The 22,788-nt window shown below is 35.1% G+C and overlaps 1 protein-coding gene and 1 pseudogene across 11 annotated transcripts in view; one reads left to right on the plus strand and one right to left on the minus strand.

Annotated features, from left to right (window-relative positions):
• Positions 1-861: 861 nt before the first annotated feature.
• CNTLN (centlein) overlaps positions 862-22,788 on the plus strand; it is a 250,801-nt gene continuing 228,874 nt past the window's right edge. For 7 of the 11 annotated variants that reach the window (XM_036238532.1, XM_036238539.1, XM_036238541.1 and 4 more), the window contains exons 1-2: positions 862-1,305; positions 7,878-7,966. In XM_036238532.1, the coding sequence (XP_036094425.1) occupies positions 946-1,305; positions 7,878-7,966 (449 nt within the window). In that variant the 5' untranslated portion in view covers positions 862-945. The remainder of the gene's footprint in view (positions 1,306-7,877; positions 7,967-22,788) is intronic. The other 4 variants (XM_036238536.1, XM_016136823.2, XM_036238537.1 and 1 more) reach the window with 2 other exon arrangements.
• Positions 14,011-14,129, minus strand: LOC118600602 (annotated as a pseudogene).

The following is a 22,788-nucleotide window of genomic DNA, read 5'->3' on the forward strand; positions in this document are numbered from 1 at the left end:
TAGTGCTAGCTCAGTGTATCTCCTTACTAAACTCATCACTAGTAGAACATGTTATAATTAAAAAGAAAGAGAACATTATTGCCTACTTGAAGTTCATAAAGCAGGAAAGAAGTAAATAAAAAAAAAAAAGAGGGATAAAGAAAGCTTGTCTTGTTTCCTTAACCACACTCTATTTCAAATTGGTACAAGGACCCAAACTGTCAGGCACCACAGGTCACACTTTCTCTGACATTCAGCCAACACACAAGCAGCTGACAAAAATTCAAAGAAAATCATGACTCTTGCAAAACAAAAGACAAAGGGTCGTAATTCAAATGGGAAACCTGCCTGACAGTTCCAGCGCAGCCCAAGGCTTCCTACATTTCCTTGACAGCAGTCAGCTGGATGTCAGCTGTAAGGTAAAGCAGTTTTGCTAAGGAGTGTGAAGAAAAAACTTAAGTGTAAAACTTACTCCCTGATCCTCAAGGAGCTTACAATAGCGCTAGAGAGATTAGCTGTGTAACTAACACTCCAAGGCGGTCAATGAAACGTGACAAACGAGTTGGCAGGGGTCTTGAACGCAAGGAATTCACAGTTAGGGATCATTTGGAGTTAGGGGCTTGTCAAGGAAGGCTTTAAGAGGTGGGATATTAGCTAGGCTCTAAGTGTCGGGTATGGGTTTACATGGGAGAGAGGAGGCGGCGTTGTCGGCTACTCGGGCAGGGCACGCGGGGGTGGTGCGTGAGGCGGAAGGCCTAACCCCTGGGGCCATGGCGCGTGCGCACTGCATCGCTCGCGCCGAGCGCGCCGCCCGCGGGAAGCCGACCTGGACCAGCGAGCGCGAGACCCCGCGCGCCAAGGCGGGAAAGGCTCGCGCATGCGCGGCTCGGAGCGTCGGGCTTGCCAGGATGGGGAAGGGGAGGTGGGGTTTCCTAGAGGGAACTTGACCCGTTAGCAGTCGCGGCCATGGCGGCCCGCTCGCCGCCCTCACTGCAACCCCCACTCCCAGCGCGATGTTTGGGGCCCAGGTCCCCAAGTGCTGGGCGGGGAACTGCGGTATACGCAGTGAGCAGCGAGGCCTCGGGTCTTGCCAACGCAGCGAGGGAGGGCGCCATGGACAAAAGCGATATATCCTGGCGGGTCGAAGAAGGGTCAGGGGGCCTGCGACGGCCTGAGTGGGCAGCTCCGGCTCAGGCTCCCTTCCTCAGCGCGCCCACGGGGTCCAAGCGGCTAGAGGGCATCTCGGTAGAGGAGGCGGTGGTGACCCGGACGCAGCTGCTAGAGGAAGAGCTGAGCGCCCTAAAGGAGGAGCTGGCCCTGTGTCAGGTATCGAGGACGCTGGCCTCCGGCCTTTCCCCCTCCACAGCGGGGCCGGGGCCGGTGGGGATGTGCTCCCCTCTCCCTCTGCCTTCGGCTGCGTAGCTGCGCAGGTTTGGGTCCCACCCAGCCCCGCCCGCCGGCGCTCCCTCCCTGCTCCCACTCGCAGCCCGACCCGCTGCTCTGTGCTGGAGGGACAGTAGCGCCCGGCTGCTCGACCTCGGGCTCTCGCCCTTATCTGGACGCTGGCCGTACAGAATTCACCTGGGCTCCCAGGGTTTGATTTTTGGATACCGCCAAAACACGCAGTCGCGCCCCCTTCCCCTAATAGTGCAAATTCTTGGTCATGACTGTAGTGGTGCTTGGTTCAGCAGAAGTGGAGTGTAGTTCACGAGTTGAAATGTTGAACAGGAAAGTTTAAACACTTTAATTAAACTAAAACCCACCAATGAAGGAACCTGTTTTTAGTTTTTAAACCCACACTTGCCCTGTTCTGAAGTCAACTTAAGTGAAACTTAAGTTGTAAACACAGACCAAAAATTTCTACGGAGTCTTGGGCCGGGAATTTTAATACACAATAGATGTTCTTGATACTTATTAACCAACTATAGCAATTCCATCGTCCTTGAGTGAGAAATCTCATTTTCATGTCATTCACTAGGTCAATTGCATCAACATTACTTTCCTGTTATTTGTAGAGTTTGTTTATACTAAAGATAGCTTGAGTGTGCTCATTTTCAGAGAGATGTGATTTCCTTTAGTTTTGCGTAATTACCACCACTTCTTTGATTTTACCAGAACTTGTAGACAGGGTTGGGGGATTCAATATTGGAGATTCACTCGACAGTATATCTTTGAGTAACTCTGTCTTCAAGGTGGAATCAATTAGGAACTGCTAACCACCAAGGTATCTTTATGAATGGTATCAGTTTAGATTCATAAAAATCCGTGAAATTCATTCTCTCATACTTTGTTCTATTGGATTATTTTGCCTCTTTTGTAGGTTCTTGCTAATTGAGTCAAAGCTGTAAAAACAGGAGTCTTGTAGAAATTGAATATGACTTTGCTTCAACAAATTGAGATACGATGTGGCTGCCCTTTTTTCCTTTTACTGTTTTCCGTTCTTCGGTGGTTAAGGAGCAAAGAGATAAATAAAAGATACTAATGAAATAAAGCATTTTGTCCTTTGCACACCTAACCCTTGGGTAGTTTAAAAATATAAAATCATGATAAAGGCCTTTGTTACTTTGGGAGGCCCTAAGGTGCTATTTGCCCATATCTTCTACACTCCCCCAAACCCTTAGGAACTAAGATTTTACTTTCTATGAGTGACTTGATTATGGAAATCAGTCTGTCGGAAATAGCCCCATCCCCCCAATCCATTCACTATTATAATCTTTAAAAACGTGGCTTCAGACATGGTGTTGGCCTTGACCTTGGACATATGTAGAATAGGAAGATAAATGTACACTAGGCAGTTGTAAGAATAGAGTTGATCATAATTAACCTAGAACAATGGTTCTTGAGATTTTTGTAATACTGACACTGTTAGATGATCATAGGCATTCCAGTAATGTGAGACTAAATTGGTGGTATCCCATGCTATAAAACTTCAGTCCAACCATACTCCTGCTTTTGGGGAAACATGGGAAACAATAATGAACCCCAGATTGTTTTGTAAAAAAGTACTTAAGTAATTAAACATTCACTTTTATATTGTTTTATTTGTTCTTCTGCTACTTCACCTAGATATTATGGTACCCAAGAATACATAGTATTAACCCTATATTTTTCAAACCTTTCAAAAATTGCAACCCAAAATAAATTTATTCTGCATTTCAACCAAGTAAGGATACATAACATACACATACATATAATTTCAGAAAGAATATTTACTCTGTGTTATTAACTGATATTTTCTTTTAAATTCTATTCTTTAAGAGAATGCAGCTCAGATCTACTAAATGAATTTCACAACCCAGTAATGGCTCAAATATATGGTTTGGGTAAACGAGCCCTACTAATCAGTCTCTGTTCATAAATAGTAGCTTCATTTAGGTTAGTTGTGATTTTTCCCCACTTTTAACTTATAGGAATTTAATTATATATACTTGGAGAAAAAGTTTGAGTGATTCCATGTACCAATCCACTCAATGGGAATTACTTAGAATAAGCATGTAATAGGAAACAATCTCATTTCCAAGTGTTTCTCTTAATCTGAGCATCTTATCTTACTGTATAAGATTGTATATTTAATTAAAGTGGTTTTCATATGGTCTCATATTAGCAAGCAACATACACATACTGCTTAGCTGAAGAAAACACGATTAATATTTTCTTACCGAGGATAGGATATTAGTTTATTTTTTCCTAAGAAACATTTAATGGTGCTCCAAAGGGTAATTTTAAGTCCATGACATTTATGCCGTATTCTTTGATTTAGGACCTAACTTCACCATACTCTTAGTTTTGATTATGTATTATAAGAATGTGTTCTATTTGTGACAAAGGATAATGAGGTTATGGGTATTTGTAGTTTTATTATCCCTTGTAGTATACCAGATAAGAAGTAATGTATGTGTAATATATATATACACACATACATATATATTTATGTGTATCTGTATATACATGCTTATATATGTTTGTCTCAAAGGTTATTTCTTTTTTTAGTAGCAGTCAAAAATATTTACTAAACCTATAAACTGATTTCAGGAAAAAAATTATTTAGGACATTTAAATGAATTTTATGTTCATTCCAACTTTAGTGATTAAACTAATTTTCATGAAACATGGATGTTGGAATTAAGAATATACAACCAGAGACCTCAGGCAGTTAGTTATATTTTTTGTTAGACATTTAGGTGTGTTGTAACCTTGTCTGGTCATTCACAAAGAAAAAAAATTGAGAACATATATAATTAGAATCCTTATCACTGTTAGTAGCTGTATTCTAATAGATAAATATTTTTATGCAGTTATTTTTATAATAATTTATTGAGTGGCTGCTTTATTACATACTTTGTAATTAAACTCCTTTCATTCTTTGCTCTGAGTTCTGATAGGCAAATTATTTGTTTATAGGAATATAGGAATATAGGAAATAGTTTTCATATATTTGTTGAATTCATTCTTCCAGTACAGGTCAATTGGGGTCCTGGTATGTTGCCAGACTAAACTAGGTGATGGAAAAGTAGGTACCCTGTGAAGGAAGACAATGTTGGGTGTCTGTGTCTATAAAGTGGAAATTTATTTCCATGCTAGCTGATAAGTGAAAGTCAAAGCTAATCCACAGCTAAGATAATTTAGACCCAAATCTCCTAGCATTTAGTCAACTCATTCAAAGGCTGAGTTTAAACAACTTTGTGATAAGGGATAGGGTTATTTAATATAAATTTGAAATTATGTGATTTTGTGTAGAAGTTCTGTAGTAATAAAGAATTTTATAATAAGTAATTTTAAGGTTTTTATTAAATTTTTTAAAGGAAGCTTCCAAAGGAAGGGAAAATGTGGGAAAATATAAAGAATAGGATTGACAGTGGTTAATTTCCTTGTTTTAATGATGTCTGGAATAGTCTGGGAACTAGTTTTGTGTTTTGGGGGGCCTTTTTGTATATGAAAAGAAGATCTTTTTAGGAATTAGAGGTATAAGCCTCATCGAAGATGATATAGCATTTAAATAACTAAGACACTCACAAACTTTAATACATAGAATAGTCACACAACACATGCATAGAATTTTATTGCTCACAAAATAACTTTATTTTTTAAATCAGATGTCATGCATTTGAGTATTTTTAGGTGAAAAATAAAATCTGAATACTGTTGCTGACCATAAATATAAAAAAAGAAATTAATAACTGAAGTGTAAACTGAAGAAATTTGGAAATTAGAAAAGTTCTTCCTAAAATGACTACTGAGTATGAATTGTAATTATAAATTAGTAACGGTAGAGTGTTTCTGGAAGAGTCTTTTCCTTTGGAGGAGGCTTTTTCCTCAGGCCTCTGATAAAACAGCTTAAGGAAAATTTGTTTTTACTTTCTCTTTGGTGGAGTTTGAAGAGGAGATGTGAAATAATCATTAAGCATAACAACAACACAAAGAAAAAGAGAAAAGTATATATTAAGGTGTAAAAAATGTTTTTATTTGATATTTATTGATTTCTTACTATGCCCCTTTCAGCTTAAAGAACTTAACTTAGTGTTAAGTTCTTTATATAAGCAATTCATACTTATTTAAGCTGAATTAATTTAGTTATTTTGTAAGTGTTGGAAACCTAGTCTTTTTACATTTTTATGTTAACCTTTCTTGTTTTGTATTTTAGGCAGAAAAGTTGAGATGAAAATACATGTCAATCTTTGCTATTCTTTTGGAAGCAAGCTATAAGATAAATTTATAGATAATATTGGTTTCAAGAGATTTTGTAATTTCATCAACATACCTTTTAAAAATAGAGATGTTAGGGCACATACTGTTACATTAGCTTACTTTTCCCAATCTTTTCAAGCAGGTTATGACATATGATTTGTATATTGACATTTCTTGTCATTAACTCAAATCATTTTAACACCCAAATGCTGAATTCTTTAAAGGGATAAGAATTGTTAGGTAAAGTTGGTAGTACTCACCAGTACTCAGGCTGTCAAGCCTTTAACAAACAAAATAGATCAAAGATTTGAGCATTAAAAAAATGAAAACAAAATTTTAGAAGTATGGGGAAATATATTTCTAATCTTGGAGTAGAGAAGACCTTTCTAATTGGTACATAAAATCCATAAGTCATAATAGAAAAGATGGATAAATTTGAATAAATCAAATTAATAACTACCTTTCCTCCAAAAACCTTCATCGTAAGTAAAGCCAAATAAGCAACAACATACTGAGAAAAGTATTTGTAACACAATTGGTAGACATAAATCTAATTTTAAGATTTCCAGCAATATTTCTGATATTTTATTGGCAGAACATAGTCACATAGCCCATAGGCAAGAGAGGTCAGTCTTTTAATTGAGCTAAAAAAGCCAGAATAGTTTCCGTTACTAAAAGAAAGGGGAGGATGGATGATGGAGACAGCTACAAATAGAAATATCTGCCACACAAGTAAATTCAAATGAACAACTATAATGAAATGTGCCACACACACACACACACAAAAGGGACAAGAGGTTACCAGAGACTTGTAGGTTTTGGTAGCTTTACATATAATAGTCAGGGAGGAGTTCTTGAAGAAGTGACATTTAAGCAAAGACCTGAATGTAGTGATTGAATCTACATGAAAATCTGGTGGATGGTACATGTATGAAGGCTCTGATATAGGTAGAGCAAGAAAGTCATTGTGAAAAAGGTGAGAGGTTCCGGGGGTGGGGGGAGGTTCCGGGGAGTGATAGAAGAGGTTGGACTGGTGTGTTTGGGGCCAGTTAATATCGGATGTTGTCATGTCCTTGGTAAAGAGTGGATTATTTTCTTAATCTGACAGGAACTCATTTGAGCTACAAGGAGGCTAGGCTAGGGGACTACTGTGGGGAGTTAGGCAGGAGGTGACTAGACTTGGATGAGGGTGATGGTGATAAAGGTGTTGAGAAGTGGTTAGAGTTGGGATAGATTTTGTAGGTGAGGCCAATCGAATTTACTGATGGGTTGGATATGAAATGTGAGAAGAGAGCAGTGGAGATTGACTGCTAAGTTTTAGGCCTTTGAACAGATGAGTATTTGGTTGTATAATATTCTGAGACACATAGGGTCAGGTTTGTGAGGGGATAGGAAATCAAAAATTTTATTGTGGATAAATTAAATCTGAGATACCTAAGAGGCATTCAAGTGGAATTATTGACTAGACAGTTGGAGATCAAGGGTAGACAAAACAGTTTAAGAGAGAAGTGTAAGAGTCACCAGTATGTAAGTAAAACCATGGGGTTAAATAAGATCACCTAGGGCAGTGGTTCTCAACCCTGTATGCACAGAATCAATCACTTGCGGAACTTTTAAAAAAACTTGAACCTCATCTGAAACCAATTAAATCAGAATCTCTAGATTGTCACTATTTTTTAAAAAAACTCCCTTAAAGTGATTCCTAATAGTCAACTGGAGTTGATAACAACTGATCTGAGCATTAAAGACCGAAATTGTCCATTGTTCATTGGATTAGGCTGCCAGAGGACCTTGAAAAGTAATTTTAGCATACTAGTGGGGAGGGAGATCTGCCTGGAGGAGGTTATAGGGCGAATGGGTGATGAGGAAGTGGAGACAGTGATTATAAGCAGCTCTTTCAAGGAATTTTGCTAAAAAGGGGGCTGGAAATTGAAACAGCAGCTAAAGCACAGTTAAAGAAAATTTACCTTGATATTCAGCATTTCAACATCTACATCCCCAAATTTGAATGGTAGAAATAGTTAAAGTGAATGTAGTTACCAGTTTAATAACTTTTTAAAATAAATCTTTTGTGCTATAACTTTACAAAAATCTATCTTATAGAACTAGGGATCAAGTAATTTTGGTTTTTAACTTTTTAATTTAATGTAGTATCTTGTCCTCTCTATTACAACTACAAAGCATGCATTTAAAATATCTTTTACTTTTTTAAGGCTGATAAAGAATTTGTATGGTCTTTGTGGAAACGTCTTCAGGCGACAAACCCAGATATCACACAAGCAGTCAGTTTGGTTGTGGAAAGGTAAGCTCTCAAGTTATTGTCTCATGAGTATTTGATTGGTTGAATTGATTTGTTTGTTATTAAAATTAAAACTTGGCACTAATCCCATAAAGCGGGGGTCTGCAGCCTCAGGGCTGGGGACTGATACTGGTCTGTTGCCTGTTGGGAACCGAGCCGCACAGCAGGACTTGAGTGGTGGGCAATTGAGCAAAGCTTCATCTATATTTGCAGCTGCTCCCCAGCACTAGCATCACTGCTTCAGGTCCACCTCAAATCATCAGGTGTTAGATTCTCATAGGAGCACGGGTCCCTGGTGTCAAAAAATTTGGGGACTGCTACCTTACAGAGGCATTTGATTTCCAAATGAATGTGAAGCATGATAAAATTATTGAATTTATTTCTATGGATGCCAGTTCACCAGATAGTACAGCTAGATAGGCCATATTTCCTGCTCATATTCTGATATATTTGGAAAATTAGCAGGTAAGAGATAAAACTGTAACTTAGACTGTGTGTGTGTGTGTGTGTGTGTGTGTGTGTGTGTGTGTGTGTGTATTTGTCTTGAGCTATTACAGCTCACCCTTAAAAATTGGGGAAGTCCCTGTTTGGCTTCTTACTCAAAGATTGCCCTTCTTAGCAATTTCCTATACATGATCCTTCCTAGACATGGCTCAGTTTTCCCCTAAGATAATTGCAGCGTTTACTTGAAAGCCTGGAATGACCTTGCCAGAGTAGAGTGAGTGGTCTGGAGTTGGTTGAGGAATTTCACTTAGCACTTTGTATTATCCTGAAGGGTATGCCCAGTCATTTAACTATAGATTATTGGGCCTCTCCTTGGTCATTAGAAACAGTGGAGTGATGCTAACTACTTGTCAGATATTTGGTATACAGTAGTCCCATGACACTTTGCACAGCAATTAAAACACTTGCTTTCCTATTAAATGGATTTTATTACATTTCCTAAATGAGAAGCTAAGCATATGGATGCCTTTTTTATTTTCTTTATTAGAATCATGATTATATAATCTGAATATCATTTTTTGATTACTTAAACTCTGTTCACCTTTGGAGTCTCTTGCCCTGGGATCATTCCAATAGTGTCTGGAATTTGACTTTTTAAAATCTTTGATACATTCCTATGTCTTAATATTACCATCCTTGGTTATCATAAGCTCTTAAAGTAATGTAATTAGTTTCTCTTCATATTGCTTGTATGTCTAATTTGTCAATCAGTTTTTCCCTTTTGATGATCAGAATTAAGTCTTTTGTTAAAGTACTCTTGTTCCTTCCTCAGTCATCCTTGAGATGAAATGTGATCACTCTGTTTCACTCTTGTTTTTCAGCATCCTGGCCTTCCAGAAAGATATAATTTTGGGACTTCTGTTGTCATTTCTGTGATTCTTTCTTTGTCTTTTTCTCTTGTATTTGTATATATATATTTTCAACTTTCTAATTTGTTATTTTTAAAAACTTTCTAAAGTTATCTTTAATTTTCACTTTCTTCTTGGTTGAGACAGCAAATATTAAAATATTATTAGGTTATCATTTTCATCCTTTAAGATTTCTGTTTTTCATATTTTATGATATATATTCGTTTATATAAAAATATACATAAATACAATTTATAAATAAATGTACATTTATTGGGAGTGGTACTCAAAAGCCTTTTTTTTTATGATAAGGTATATAATGGAAAATTTTGGAGGTTACTACTTTTCAATCTCAAAATTTTTGTGTGAGTAAGATATATTTGGATAATTGGGTAAAATGCATATCTCAAACATTCCTCTGTATATTGCATTGTGTGTTCGCTACCCAAGTCAAATCTCCTTTGTCACCATATTTGACTCCCTTTACCCCTTACTACCTACCTCCTCCTGACCCTCTTTCCCTTTGTTAACCACCATACTGTTGTCCGTATCTATGAGTTTTTGTTTGTTTGTCTTATTTGTTGCTTTTAGTTTTATATCCCACATATGAGTGAAATCATAGGGTTCTTGACTTTTTCCATCAGACTTATTTCGCTTAGCATGATATTCTCAAGATCTATCCTTGTTGTTGCAGAGGTATCTTTTTAAAATACGCTTTCCAGGTAATACTGTTGTTTTAGTCTATAGATTACACTATGAGATACTTTGGAATTTGAGTTGACTTTTGAAATTGGAAACCTGTAAGTGGCATTTATAATTTTATAATTATGTAAATATTTATTTCCTAAAGAACCATGGAGTGTATTTGGAACTGTTGAGAAAGGAAAATGTTATGCCATTCTTTCTATGTCTGTCAAAAAAGGATATTTTCACTATCAAAGTTAAATAGACTATCAAATTATATTACCTTTACGTCTGTTTAATATTTGTGCCTTGCTCTTCCTGGAAAACATTTTTTTACTCTTGAAATTTATAATTGCCCTTCTTTTCTGCTTTCCTTTTTTTTTTTTTATCATAAAGAATAGTTCAGATATTTGTTTATTGGCTAAAGACATTCTTCCCTAGGCCTTTTGGCTTATGAATTTTGACCAGTTGCTTTCTAAACCTACTCACAACTGTCAACCTAGGATTTTTTTCATTGTATTGTTGAATTAGTGCCACAGTTCTAGGATCCCACATCTTCTTTTCTGTTTTTGTTGGATTATATTTTCAATTTTTTTTTCTCAGAAAGCATGCATAAGTGGTCTGTCTACTTTCTGACTCCTTACATGGCTGCAAATGTCTTTCTTTTGTCCTTATGCTTGTTAGATACTTTAGCAGAACATAACATTTTATATCCATGTAATTTCCCTCAGATTTTTCAAAGTATAGCTCTATTTTCTTTTTCCTTCCTTCCTTCCTTCCTTCCTTCCTTCCTTCCTTCCTTCCTTTCTTCCTTCCTTCCTTCCTTCCTTTTAAGCATATAGTGGTGCTACCAAGTATATATGTGATTCTGGTATAAGTGTGATTCTTATTTTTCTCATGTTAGCTTGCTTAAAGCTTTTAGGATTTTCTCATTTTATGTGAGCTTGTAAAATTTCAACATCATCTCTTAATCTGGGTCTTTTAAAAATTTATCCTTCTCAGACTATGGTGAGCCCTTTCACTCTCAAGACTTAAAGTTTTCTTTTGATTGAGGAAATGTTCTTTTATATTTTTTCTTTATTATGTTCTTTCTTTTGACATTCTATTAGAGGTTGACCTGCTTTGTTGCTACATTTTCCATCTTTTATACTATCTCTTGAATTGGCTTCTTGATGCAGGACAAGGCAAATTCCCCCAAATAGGTAGAACTCAAACCTTTCACCGAGAGAGAGTTCTTGGCTATGCTCAAGAAAATTCAGATGCATGCCAAAGTTAGTCAGAAGGAAAGTTTGTTAGAGAAAGGTTAATGTCACCCTGGGGTAATGTGAAATCTGGAGTTGCTCCAGTGGTTCGGAGGAGGAGGAAGAGAAGGAAAAAGAGGACGATGACGATGGTGATGTTGTGTGTTGTTCCTTTGTTCTTCTCTGCTGACTCAGCAAAGAATTACAGGTCAGTGAGCTTTTGAAGAGGTGAAATTTATTGAAAGTACATTTTGGGAGAGGGGCCATGCTAAGGAAGGCCGTAGAACCTAAGAGATGAAGAGATAAGATAGTACTCCCCAAAGGGAGGAGTGAATTTCCAGCCAGAAATGTTGTAACAATGCAGAAATGGAAGGTCCATTTATATCTGGGCCATGAGGGGAGATCTTAGATGAGCCTTGTGTGAGGTCACCTTGATTGACAGTTGGCTGCTATATAATGCTTTGCCTGCTGCGCATATGCTTATCCAGAATTCAGTCTGTTATAGATTCATGAACTTCTAGGCATAGTCATGGTATTATAATCACGCTATCGCGAGGCTGAAGTTATGAGTAGTACTTCCTGTGCATGCTTTTGTAGCTGGTTTGACCAGCAGCTTTTAAGGCCTTTAATTTATTTATTTTTTAATTAATTAATTATTTTTTAATGGTGACATTGGTTAATGAAATCCATTAAGTTTCAGCTCTACATTTTAACAGTAAGGCATATATATTTACACTGTATGTTCACCTCCCATAGTTGGATTTCTTTCTATCACCTCATATTTGACCCCTTCACCCCGTCTACCTCCTCCCTCCTTCTGGTTACCACTAGTCTATTGTCTATGGCCATGAGTCTCTGTTTGTCCTGTTCATTTTTTGCTTTTAGGTTTATATCCCACATATAAGTGATATGTGATTTTCAACTTTTTCTGTCTGGTTTATTTCGCTTAGTATGATTATCTTGAGGTCTATCCATGTTGTCGCAAATGGCAGTATTTCATCTCTTCTTATTGCTGAGTTTTATGGCTTTTATGCTCTAGGATTTGTGATAATTTATAACCCTAAAAGGGAGGTGTTCCTGGGAGGCACTTAAGGAAGATCTTCAAGGGAGGTTTTCATGGTCACAGAGCTGGGCCTGTCACTCATGCCTAACTACCTAACAGTTAACTCTCCATAGACAGAGCATGGTAGAGTGAGAGAGCCTTAGAGAGACTCAGAGGGACAAAGACGGTAGAGAGACGGGAACAGTGAGAAGGACAGAGGAAAAGACAGTGAGAGAGACTGAGAGATAGACACTGAGAGGGATCCTGAGTATTTGGGGAATTCAGTTTACATGTCATTCTTAGTTTCTGTGAATTACAGTTTAAAGACTTTGTTTACCCATGTAGCTTTGATGGTATGGACATATATTGAGAAAGGATAAGAGTACCATAGCATGAAAAGGTAAGAATATGTAGTGTGAAAGGCCTGCTGGCAGTTCTCAGCCTTTGATCCTTCTGTCCCCCATGGTTTTAACTGTAGGGAATGAATGGTTTTTATTTTGTGTAGGATGTGACTTAAAGACTCAGATTTTCTGTTTTCCCTTCCTGGTGTGGGGAAATTGTTTGTTAGCAATCCCAGCAGAAATTTCCTTTGTTCTGCAGGTATCCTTCTGGTCTGGCTGTGGGGCTGACAGCACATTGGAGTCTGTATATAGCTTGATTTAATATCTTAGTTCTGTTGCCTTCTCTCTACATTATTCTTACTTTTCCTTTCATCAGTAAATAGATTTTTTTTTTCCATTTGCTCTATTGCATTATTTGAATTTTTAAATTTAGAAATCAAGTCTTTTAAGAAATTTCATTTTTTTTTCAAAGCAGTCTTATAAAGAATAACTTTTTAATCTTTCTGATTATCATTTAAAGTTTTTTTTTCTGTTTCTTGCATTATTTTTGTTTTCTGTTGGGTAACTTCTCTCTAATGTTTTTCTTTAATGATGATCGTTTTCTTCAAGTGCATGATGATTCTTTACTGACTGTTCATATTTTTGTATGAAGGTCTGTATTGCTCAAAGTAGAAATGTTGCTCATAATGGGTTCATTTTACATTTTTGCATATCTTTTCTAGAAGGCTCCTCCTGTGAATGGAAAGATTGACTGGATTTTTTTGTTAAAAAAACAATAGGGGGTGGGGGAAAATTTACAAAAAGGAAGCTTTCCTGAAGAATGGAGTATGGCAGGTAGACTTCACTGTAAAGAAGGAAAGTTAGGCTCTTAAGTCATTTCCTTTCTGACTATTTTGTTTGCCCTAACAGTTATAGTAGGGATCTTTGTCCAACAAATAGTTGTTTTGAAAGTAATGTGCTGCAAGCAAATTATGCAGGTAGCTCTTCTGAACTTGGATAGTGGGAAGACCAGCTTTCTGGTAAATGGTTCCTTAATTAGTTATTTTGATTCCTGGGGCTTCTGCTCCCTGTATTTCCTAAGTGGGTACTTCGAGGATCTCTGGGCCTCTTTTAGGAAAAACAGCTCCTTTTCTACTATAGACATCATTTGGGTTTTGAATTATGATATTTCTTCTCAGAATTTGTTCTTGACCCCATTATTCTGCCTTTCAGATATTGTTAAATTTGTGGTTTATTTTGGAACTCTTGTGTTTTTCCTATTTCTCTCTCTCTCTCTCTCTCTCTCTCTATTTATTTAGGTGAGGCCACCCTTGGTTGACCTTACAGATTGCAAGGACCTTGTCAGTTTACAATCCCTTATCTTTATTTTTCTTTTTTCTTTTTTTTACTCCTACAGCATCTAGTCTTCCTAGGTAGTCTCCCATCCAAGTACTAACCAGGCCCGACCCTGCTTAACTTCGAAGATCATACGAGATCGGGCTTGTTCAGGGTGGCATGGCCATAGACTCTTGTTCTTGTTTTGCATGCTTATAGGGATTTAGTTAAGGCAGTGTGATTAAGAATGTCATTGTCATGTTGTCAGTTCATCTTCAAGAGGGAATATAATATTTTTAGGTTATAATATATTCCAGTATTTTGATATATCGTATTTATATTTAGTGTCTTGTTGTGCATTAATTTTATTTTTTAAAAATTGTGTAATGATGCCGTGATTAATGGCATTGTGGATGAAACTTTGCCTGCATCACTGATTTTAGTCGGTGGTGCTATTATTGACATATTGGACAGAAGCTGGGATTGCTGAACATCTTGAAATGAATAGGATAATCCTGCTCAATTAAAGAGTTTTACTACTCCAAATGCCATTAGTAACCTTTTGGAAAAATACTGGCCTTGACCATAATTCTTTATTTTTTAGACCTTTTGGTACTATATTATATGTTCTTATAAGCTTTTTGGTGGGATATCTGTATACAGAAGTTTGTATGCATGTGTTTTAGTTAGATGCAAAGGCAGAGAGAATATACTAATGAACTCCCATGTTTACTTATCACCCAGCTTGAACAATTATCAACACATGACCAGTCTTGTTTCATCTAGAAACTTCTGCTCCTTCTGCTTCCTCTATCAGCAATGGATTATTTTGAAGCAAGTTCCAGACATCATGATATTTCACCTACAATTACATTAGTATTTATAGTTAACTTTTATTATTCACAGCAGTTATGTTTTATAAAGTCATTGTGAAAACTGAATTAGCAAACACTGAACCATGGCCCCTACGGTAAATAAAAGATTATAGATTCATGTGTGCCTCCAGTCACAACAGTTTTGTCAGCTGATCAATATGTAACCCTGTTTTATGGGTGGTTTCCATTTAAACATTTAATTTAATGTGTACTGATTTATATTGAACTCATGACCAATAACATAACTCATGCTCTGACAAAGCCCTTTTGTATGTAGGATTACTAGACAGTAGCATTTCAGCACTATGCTTGGTTTGGGAAGTTCCATCTCTTCCTAATTTAAGTTTCTTTTTTTTTTTTTTTATGAAAGGTTGCTGGATTCTGTTAGTTGTATCTTCTGTATCTACAGTGTTTTGTTTTCTATTCTTCTGATAGATATATTACATTAATTGATGGTTTTAGGAGTTGAACCAACCTTGCATTTCTAGGGTAAATTCCACTTGGTCATGGTGTATAATTCTTCATAATATGTTGTTGAATTGGGTTTGTTAGTATTTTTTTTGAGGATTTTTTACATCTATATTCATAAGAGGAATTAGTCTGTAGTTTTCTTATAATGCATTTTTCTTTTTCTCAATGAGGTTTTATAGTGGGATTTTAAAATAGGTTGGGAAATATTCCCTTTCTTCCATTTTTTTTGGAAGAGTTTTAAAGAATGTGGTATTAATTCTTCTTTAAATGTTTGATAGAATTCACTGGTGAACCCATCTAGGCCTGAGCATTCTTTGTGTGTAATTTTTATTGTTATTACTGATTGAATTTACTTGTTGATTCAGGTTTTCTGTTTTTTTCTCAAGTCAGTTTTGGTACTTGTGTTTTTCTAGGAATTTGTTCATTTCTTCTAAGTTATCTAATTTTCTGGCATATCAGTTTTCCTATATTTATACTTCTTTTTGTTTTTATTAGGTAGCTAGTAATATGCTCTTTTAAATTTCTGATGCTGGTCATTTGAAGTATCTCTCTCTCTTTTTATTATGGTCAATTTAGCTAAAGGTTTTTCAGGTTTTTTTTTTTTTTTTTTTTTTGATCTTTTCAAAGAACCAGCTTTTGGTTTCATTAATTTTCTCTATTATTTTTCTATTTTCTGTTTCATTGATTTCTTTAATCTTTATTACTATTCCTTCATTCTTCTTGATTTAGGCTTAGTTTGCTCTTATTTTTTCAGTGGAACATTAGATTATTGACTTCAGACCTTTTTCCTTTCTTAATGTAAGTATATGTAGGTATAAATTTTCCTCTAAGCATCACTTTAGTCGCATCCCCTATGTTTTAATATTGTATGTCATAATTTTCCCTTATTTCAAAGTATTTTCTGGATTTTATTTTAATTTCCTCTTTGACTCATTGTTTATTTAGGAGAATGTAGTTAAAATTCCACATATTTGTGAGTTTCTCAATTTTTTTCTCTTTGAATTTCCAATTTTATTTTGTTGGGTATAGATAACATCTTCTGTATTATTTCTTTTTATATTTATTGAGTTTTTTGTAATGTTCTAACATGTGGTCTATCTTGGGAATATTCCAGGTATACTTGAAAAGTATATATAAATATATATGTATGTATATTTATTCTGTTGTTTTTGTGTAGAATATTCTAATGACGTCTGGTTTAGTGTTTATAGTGTTATTTATATCTTCTTTTTCCTTGTTGGCCTTCTGTTCAGTTGTTCTGTTTATTTTTGAAAGTGAGTATATTAGTCAAGATTTGCAGAGAAACAGAACCAAAATGATTTGTGTGTGTGTATAAAGAGACTTATTTTAAAGAATTTTCTTATGTGATTATGCAGATTGGCAAGTTCAGATCTGCAGTGTGGGCTGGCAGGTTCGAGACTGAGAAGAGCTGATGGTGCTGATAAAATCTGAAGGAAAATTTCTTGTTTAGGGAGGCTGGTCTGTTTGTTCTGTTCAGGCCTTCAACTCTTTGGATGAGACACACCTACTTTATGGAGGGCATTCTGCTTACTCAGAGTTCACCAATTTAAATGTTATCTAAAAACACACTCCATGTTTATACTTAAAATTAACCATCGGACTGGGCTGTTGAAGTCTAACTATTGTAACTAAATTGTCCATTTGTCCTTTAATTTCTGTCATTTTTGCTTTGTATATTTTGGACTTCTGTTATTAGGTGCATATATATTTATAATTGTTATATCTTCCTGATGGATTGACTTTATTATCGTTATGTTTTTCCAGACTTTACTTTCAATGTATTTGAGTCTTTGAATCTAAAGTAAGTCTTATGCTGACAGCACATTTTTGGAACATGTTTTTTAATAAAGTATGATAAGCTCTGCCTTTTGATTGGATTGTTTAATTTATTTACCTTTAATGTTATTGATATAGTTAAATTCTGTCATTTCACTTTTTGTTTTCTCTATGTCTCATGTCTTTTTTCTTCCTGTGTTCCTCCTCTACTACTTTCTTTTGCATTCAGTGACTATTTTCTGATGTAGCATTTTAATTTCTTTAATGATTTTTTTCCCTCTTTTTTTTTCTTTTTTAAGTTGCTGCTGTAGGGTATCTTAACAAAATAAGCTTCAGATTTTTCCAAACTTAATTCTAGGGATACATAGAAACATTACTGAAATACAGCTATATTCCCTTTGATCTCTTTTTGTGGTATTTTTGTTATACATATTAAATCTATTAATGTTACAAACACAACAATGCATTTTTATAATTATTGCTTCACTATATGTTATTTCCTTAGCCCAATAAAACTTTGCTCCCATCTACTTCATTTGTGTTATTGGCAATTATGTTACACATGTTAACATTTTTTATATGTTTTAAGCCATCAATACATTCTGTACATATTTTAAGCAATTGCTTTTCAAATCAGTTAAGAGAAGTATAAAAACATGCTTTTAAACTGTCCTTTATTATAATTACATGATTACCTTTAGTGGTGCTCTTTGTTTTTTTGTGTGGATTCAACTTACTGTCTGGGGCCACTTGGTTCAAGTTAGTATTTTTATCTCTTTTTTGATCTCTATTTTTGCAATATTGTTATAATACCTTTCTTTTTAAAACGTGATTTCCTTCAGTTTTGCTAACATTTATAATAGCTATATTTGATTTTTTTTTTTTTAATAAATCCAACATGTGGTCACTTTCCCAAGCAATTTCTGTTGTCTTTTTTCCTCCTGGTATATGGATTATACTTTTCTGTTTCTTTGTATAACTTGTAAATTTGTTTTTTAAAACATGCACATTTCAGATATTACAGCAATTTGGTTATTGGTTTCCCCCAGGCCTGTTATCATTTGCTTGTTTATTTGATTGTTGACTGGTTGGACTATTTTAGTAAAGTCTGTTTCCCCTTCCACAGTGTTAAGTCTCTGATAGTGGTCCTAAGGAGGGTGCAGCTTTGGTTTAGGCCATAGTCACCCTAGGATGACAGTGATTTTGGTAAGGCTCTTTTCTTTTTTCCCTTGACCACACCCAGCCGTTAAACTTCACTAATTGGTAGCTGATTGCTAAATTGTTTTCAGCAATGCCCTAGGGCATAAATTACTCTACAATCCAGTCGTGGTTCCTTTGAAGTTTCTGAGTCAGTGTTTGATATTTTTTCCAACCCTTTAAGTGCTCCTCTCAGTTGTCTTCTCATTTTTCTCCTGCCAACTAGCAGGCCTAAGGTTGGCATGTATCTTGAATCTCCCAACAACGGCCTTACACCACAACCTGCACTATCCTTGAGAGTGCCTCTAGGCTTGAACTTCTCCAAACTGTGTTGCAAATGAAGTTAGTTCCTTTTGGAAAGAGATTAGGACCTATGTTTTATATCATGCTCTCTACCCCTCCCCCACACCAGGGACAATCTGAGCCAGGCCTCTGGAGCTGGGTGTGCGAACAATAGCATGCTTCTCTCTGAGTGACAGCCCCACTCTAGGAGCTGATCGCTTGAGGGAAGAGAAGCTACAGCCTTAGGTCCTCTTGGCTTGCCACTCCTGGTATAGAACCTTTGCTGCCATAAGCTGTGTTAAGGGAGTTTGGGTCTCCAGTATTCTCAGTACTGTATGCCAAAGGCAGAATGTTTTAATCCACAGTTGGGGCTGGGCAGAGAATGGAGTCCCCGTCTCTCAACTGCACTTGCCTAAGTCTTGGTTGACCTCAGCAACAGTTAGCTGGGGTGGGAACAGAATGAAAATGCTCCTGGGAAAAAAAGCCCTCCAACTGGGGACTTGAGGGATACGGAGCTCTGTGTTCTTTACTACAGCAATCTGGAGTGGATTCTTCACCTTGCTGATCTCGGAGGGTGGAGGAAGGGAATGAATGGTCTTGGCTCTGAAACCATAAATGCTTGCCTCTCTTACTGAATTTTTATGATTTTGCTGAATAGGTATTTCTTCATTCGCTGTTTGCCCTTAGGGTCATTTACGAAGGATTTCAATGTTTTTTTTTTTATGGTTTTTACTAGTTTCGTTGGGTAGTGGGCCAGCAAAGCTCTTCACACTGTCATGTTAGAAGTTGATATCCTAATGTTTGGTATTTTAAGCTTCTAGACTTTGGGCTCATTTGTTGTCTAGCAATAGATGACTTATACACTGGATCAAAAGATAGAGTTGTAATTGTGATACCCGCTGCCAAATTGTTGTGCAAATTTATACTTATAGGAATGCAAGAAAGTGTCTATTTTCCCTAAGTTATAGTCATCATATTGTTTTCAAACTTTTCCATCTTTGCTTATCTAAAAGGTAAAAAATAATATCCTGGAATAGATTTCACTTGCATTTTTATTATGCATGAATGAAGTTTAAGAGGCATTTTATATCCTTTTGTACAAACTTTTTCTTTTATCTATCTTGGTGTATCTATTGTCTATGGCATTTATAATTCATATCCTATGGTACTGTTCAAATTCAGTATATTACATATAGACCTTAGTGGCTTTTCCTTTGAGTGTTTTTAATACCTAATTTTTTCACTACTACATGCTTGCCTTTTTTTTTTTTAAACTTTAAATTTCACATCTTGAGGGTAATCTTTGATACCTTTTGGTCTCTTTTTGAACAGAAAATCAATTCCCAAGTTCAGTCACTTTCTCTTTCTCAATGTCACTCAAATCCAGTAATTCCTTTGTGTCCTTAACTTCCAAAGCCTCTGTGGAGGCTCTTAGCATCTCAGCTCTGAACATCTTATTGATTTCTTTTTCAAACATCAGTCCTGTTTTACATCTTCTCTTTGAGACAAAGCAAGACAAAAGGCACCAAAGAAAATAATTTATTAAATTTAGGTTAAAGGTAACCAATGAAAATTCTAGGACCTTTTTAATGGATATCTAGGGGAAACTTATTACCTTTAGGATTGGATGCCTGGGGGATACCAAATGTTGCAAGGAAACCGATTTACGAGATTCAGGAATGCATGGCCATCATTAAAACATATTTCCACAACATTTACTAATTTAACAAATATTGGTTGAGTGTCACCTGAGTGTCAGACACTGTGCTAAAAGTTAGAGAAACATAGCCTAGTACTATCTAGTCAGGAAGAGACAATTTGTAATAGAATCTGATAAGAAGTACTATGATAATTGTATTCATATTAATGTAATTGTTTCTTACCTTGATTTAGGGAAAAAGGTGTAGAAAGAGTTTTCAATATTTCTAAGTAAGAGTTTAAGTTATTGAAAATAAAATTTTGATTTCCCTAAATAAACATTTGTGTATATGTATTTTTCTTATGAATTTGTAGAAATGATTATTTTCTTTGATTTTTAGATATTTGAATTTACCTGTTATTTTATGAGTTTTTTATGAACTTCTACTGCCCAAAACACATTTTGGATATATCATTTTTTTTAAAAAAATTAATTTTTATTTTGTATTAGTTTCAGTTATGTAATAAAATGGTTAGACATTTATCTAGTTTATTAAGTGATCCCCCTAATTTTTCTAGCATGTATCTGGCTCTATACTAGCCGTTACAATACTATTTACTAAGTTTCCTATGCTGTACTCTACATCCCTGTGACTATTTTGTAACTACTAATTTGTACTTCTTTATTCCTTCATCTTTTTACCCATCCTTCTACTCCTCTTCCCCTCCGGCATTTACAAGGTTGTCCTCTGTATCTGTGAGTTCGTTTTCATTTGTTCCTTAGATTCTGCCTATAAGTGAAATCATATGGTAGTTATCTTCTCTGTCTGACTTATTTCACTCAGCATAATACCCAGTAGGTTCATCCATATTGTTGTAGATGATAAGACTTATTTATGGCTGAGTAATATTTCATTGTAATGAATATATCACTTGTTTATTAGTACTGCAAATTTCTTTGCTATTATACATAAACTTTTAGTTCATAATATTATTAGTGTCATAAAAGTTCAACCACTTTTATTTTTGAATGCGTAGAAAACATTACAACTTCAATAGAGAGAAATGACAAACATTGAAGAAACAGTAACATGGAGTTTCATAGAATATTAGTACATTAGAAACTTGAATTGTTCAACTTGTCTTTGGATAACTAAAAATATATTATAGTTTTAAATGATCCTACCAGAAACGTTTCTAATCATGTTGGTAAGATTCTCTTTTTCATTTTGGTTTCAATGGATCGAACGACTTCTCACACTGATTATTGATTTGAAATTAGATCAGAGGATGTTAACTAGGTTCTTATATAGATTTTTGGTTTGGGTAATATTTTCATGATAATTATACCTGCTTTTCTGCATAGTTTTAGAAATTACTTTAGAGGTAAGAACATAATAAAGGATATTTAATTTGATGGGGTTTTTTTTTATGATTCGAAAATATCATTAAACAGATCATACAGAGACTTCTTTTGCTCATGCGGGTCTATAGCTTCTTAAACTGCTTTAATAATATTTATATTTCATTGTAATTATTTATATGTTTTAGTCTTTTGCCTTTTCCTTTGAACAATTATGAGGATAAAGGCCATATCATACATGTTTTCTATAGTTCCTAACACAGTTCTTCAATTAGTGCACAAGTGCATAAAAGCATTGAATAAATAAATGAATGAGCAGGTGAGTGAATGGTATTAAAATATAAGATGGTGAAAACTAATGTCTTCAATATAAGAATAAATAAGTATATTTTTATATTAAGAAATTAATGTTAGGAAATAGTTTAAGAAAGTCCTCTAATTTGTTTTGTTCATTGTGTCCAGTGAATAAACTATGTAATTCAATAAATGTTTGAAAAATTGATTTGATTTATTGAAAGAATTTTTCATTCTTTCACATAAAATGTTTTAGCTCTAATTTAATAAGCATAAGATCAAGTCTTGGATTTGATATTAGTATTTGTGAAAGTCCAAATTTTTATTTAGTTCTTTAACCTCTATTGGACTGAAAATGTAGATTCCTAGAAAATTGTTTAAGTAACTTTAGTTAAAATAATTAATTTGAATACTTAATTACATATATTATCAAAGAGAAAACATCACATTATAAGCTCATGCAAAAAGAGTTTGAAACTATAATAGTAGTAATTTGGGTTAAATATGATGGATTGCGCAAAGTATTTCTCACTATAGTTGACTCTTAAACAACACAGTGGTTAGGGGTGCTGACCCCCTGCATAGTCAAAAGTCCTCGTATAAGTTTTGACTCCCACAGAACTTTACTAATAGCCTGCTGTTGACTAGAAGCCTTATTGATAACATAAACAGTTGATTAACATATATTTGTATGTTATATATATTATATACTGTATTCTTATAATAAAGTAAGCTAGAGTAAAGAAAATGTTATTAAGTAAATCATAAGGAAGAGAAAATGCATTTACACTACTATACATATTCATTGAAGAAAATCTGTGCATGAGTGGACCCATGCAGTTCAAACCTATGTTTTTGAAGGGTCAGCTATACTTCTTCCAAAAATCTCACTTAAATGATTGAAAGGGATTTTTCAAAATGTATGCATAAAAAG

Source organism: Rousettus aegyptiacus, unplaced genomic scaffold, assembly GCF_014176215.1.
Source record: "Rousettus aegyptiacus isolate mRouAeg1 unplaced genomic scaffold, mRouAeg1.p scaffold_m13_p_3, whole genome shotgun sequence".
NCBI classification, from domain to species: Eukaryota; Metazoa; Chordata; class Mammalia; order Chiroptera; family Pteropodidae; genus Rousettus; species Rousettus aegyptiacus.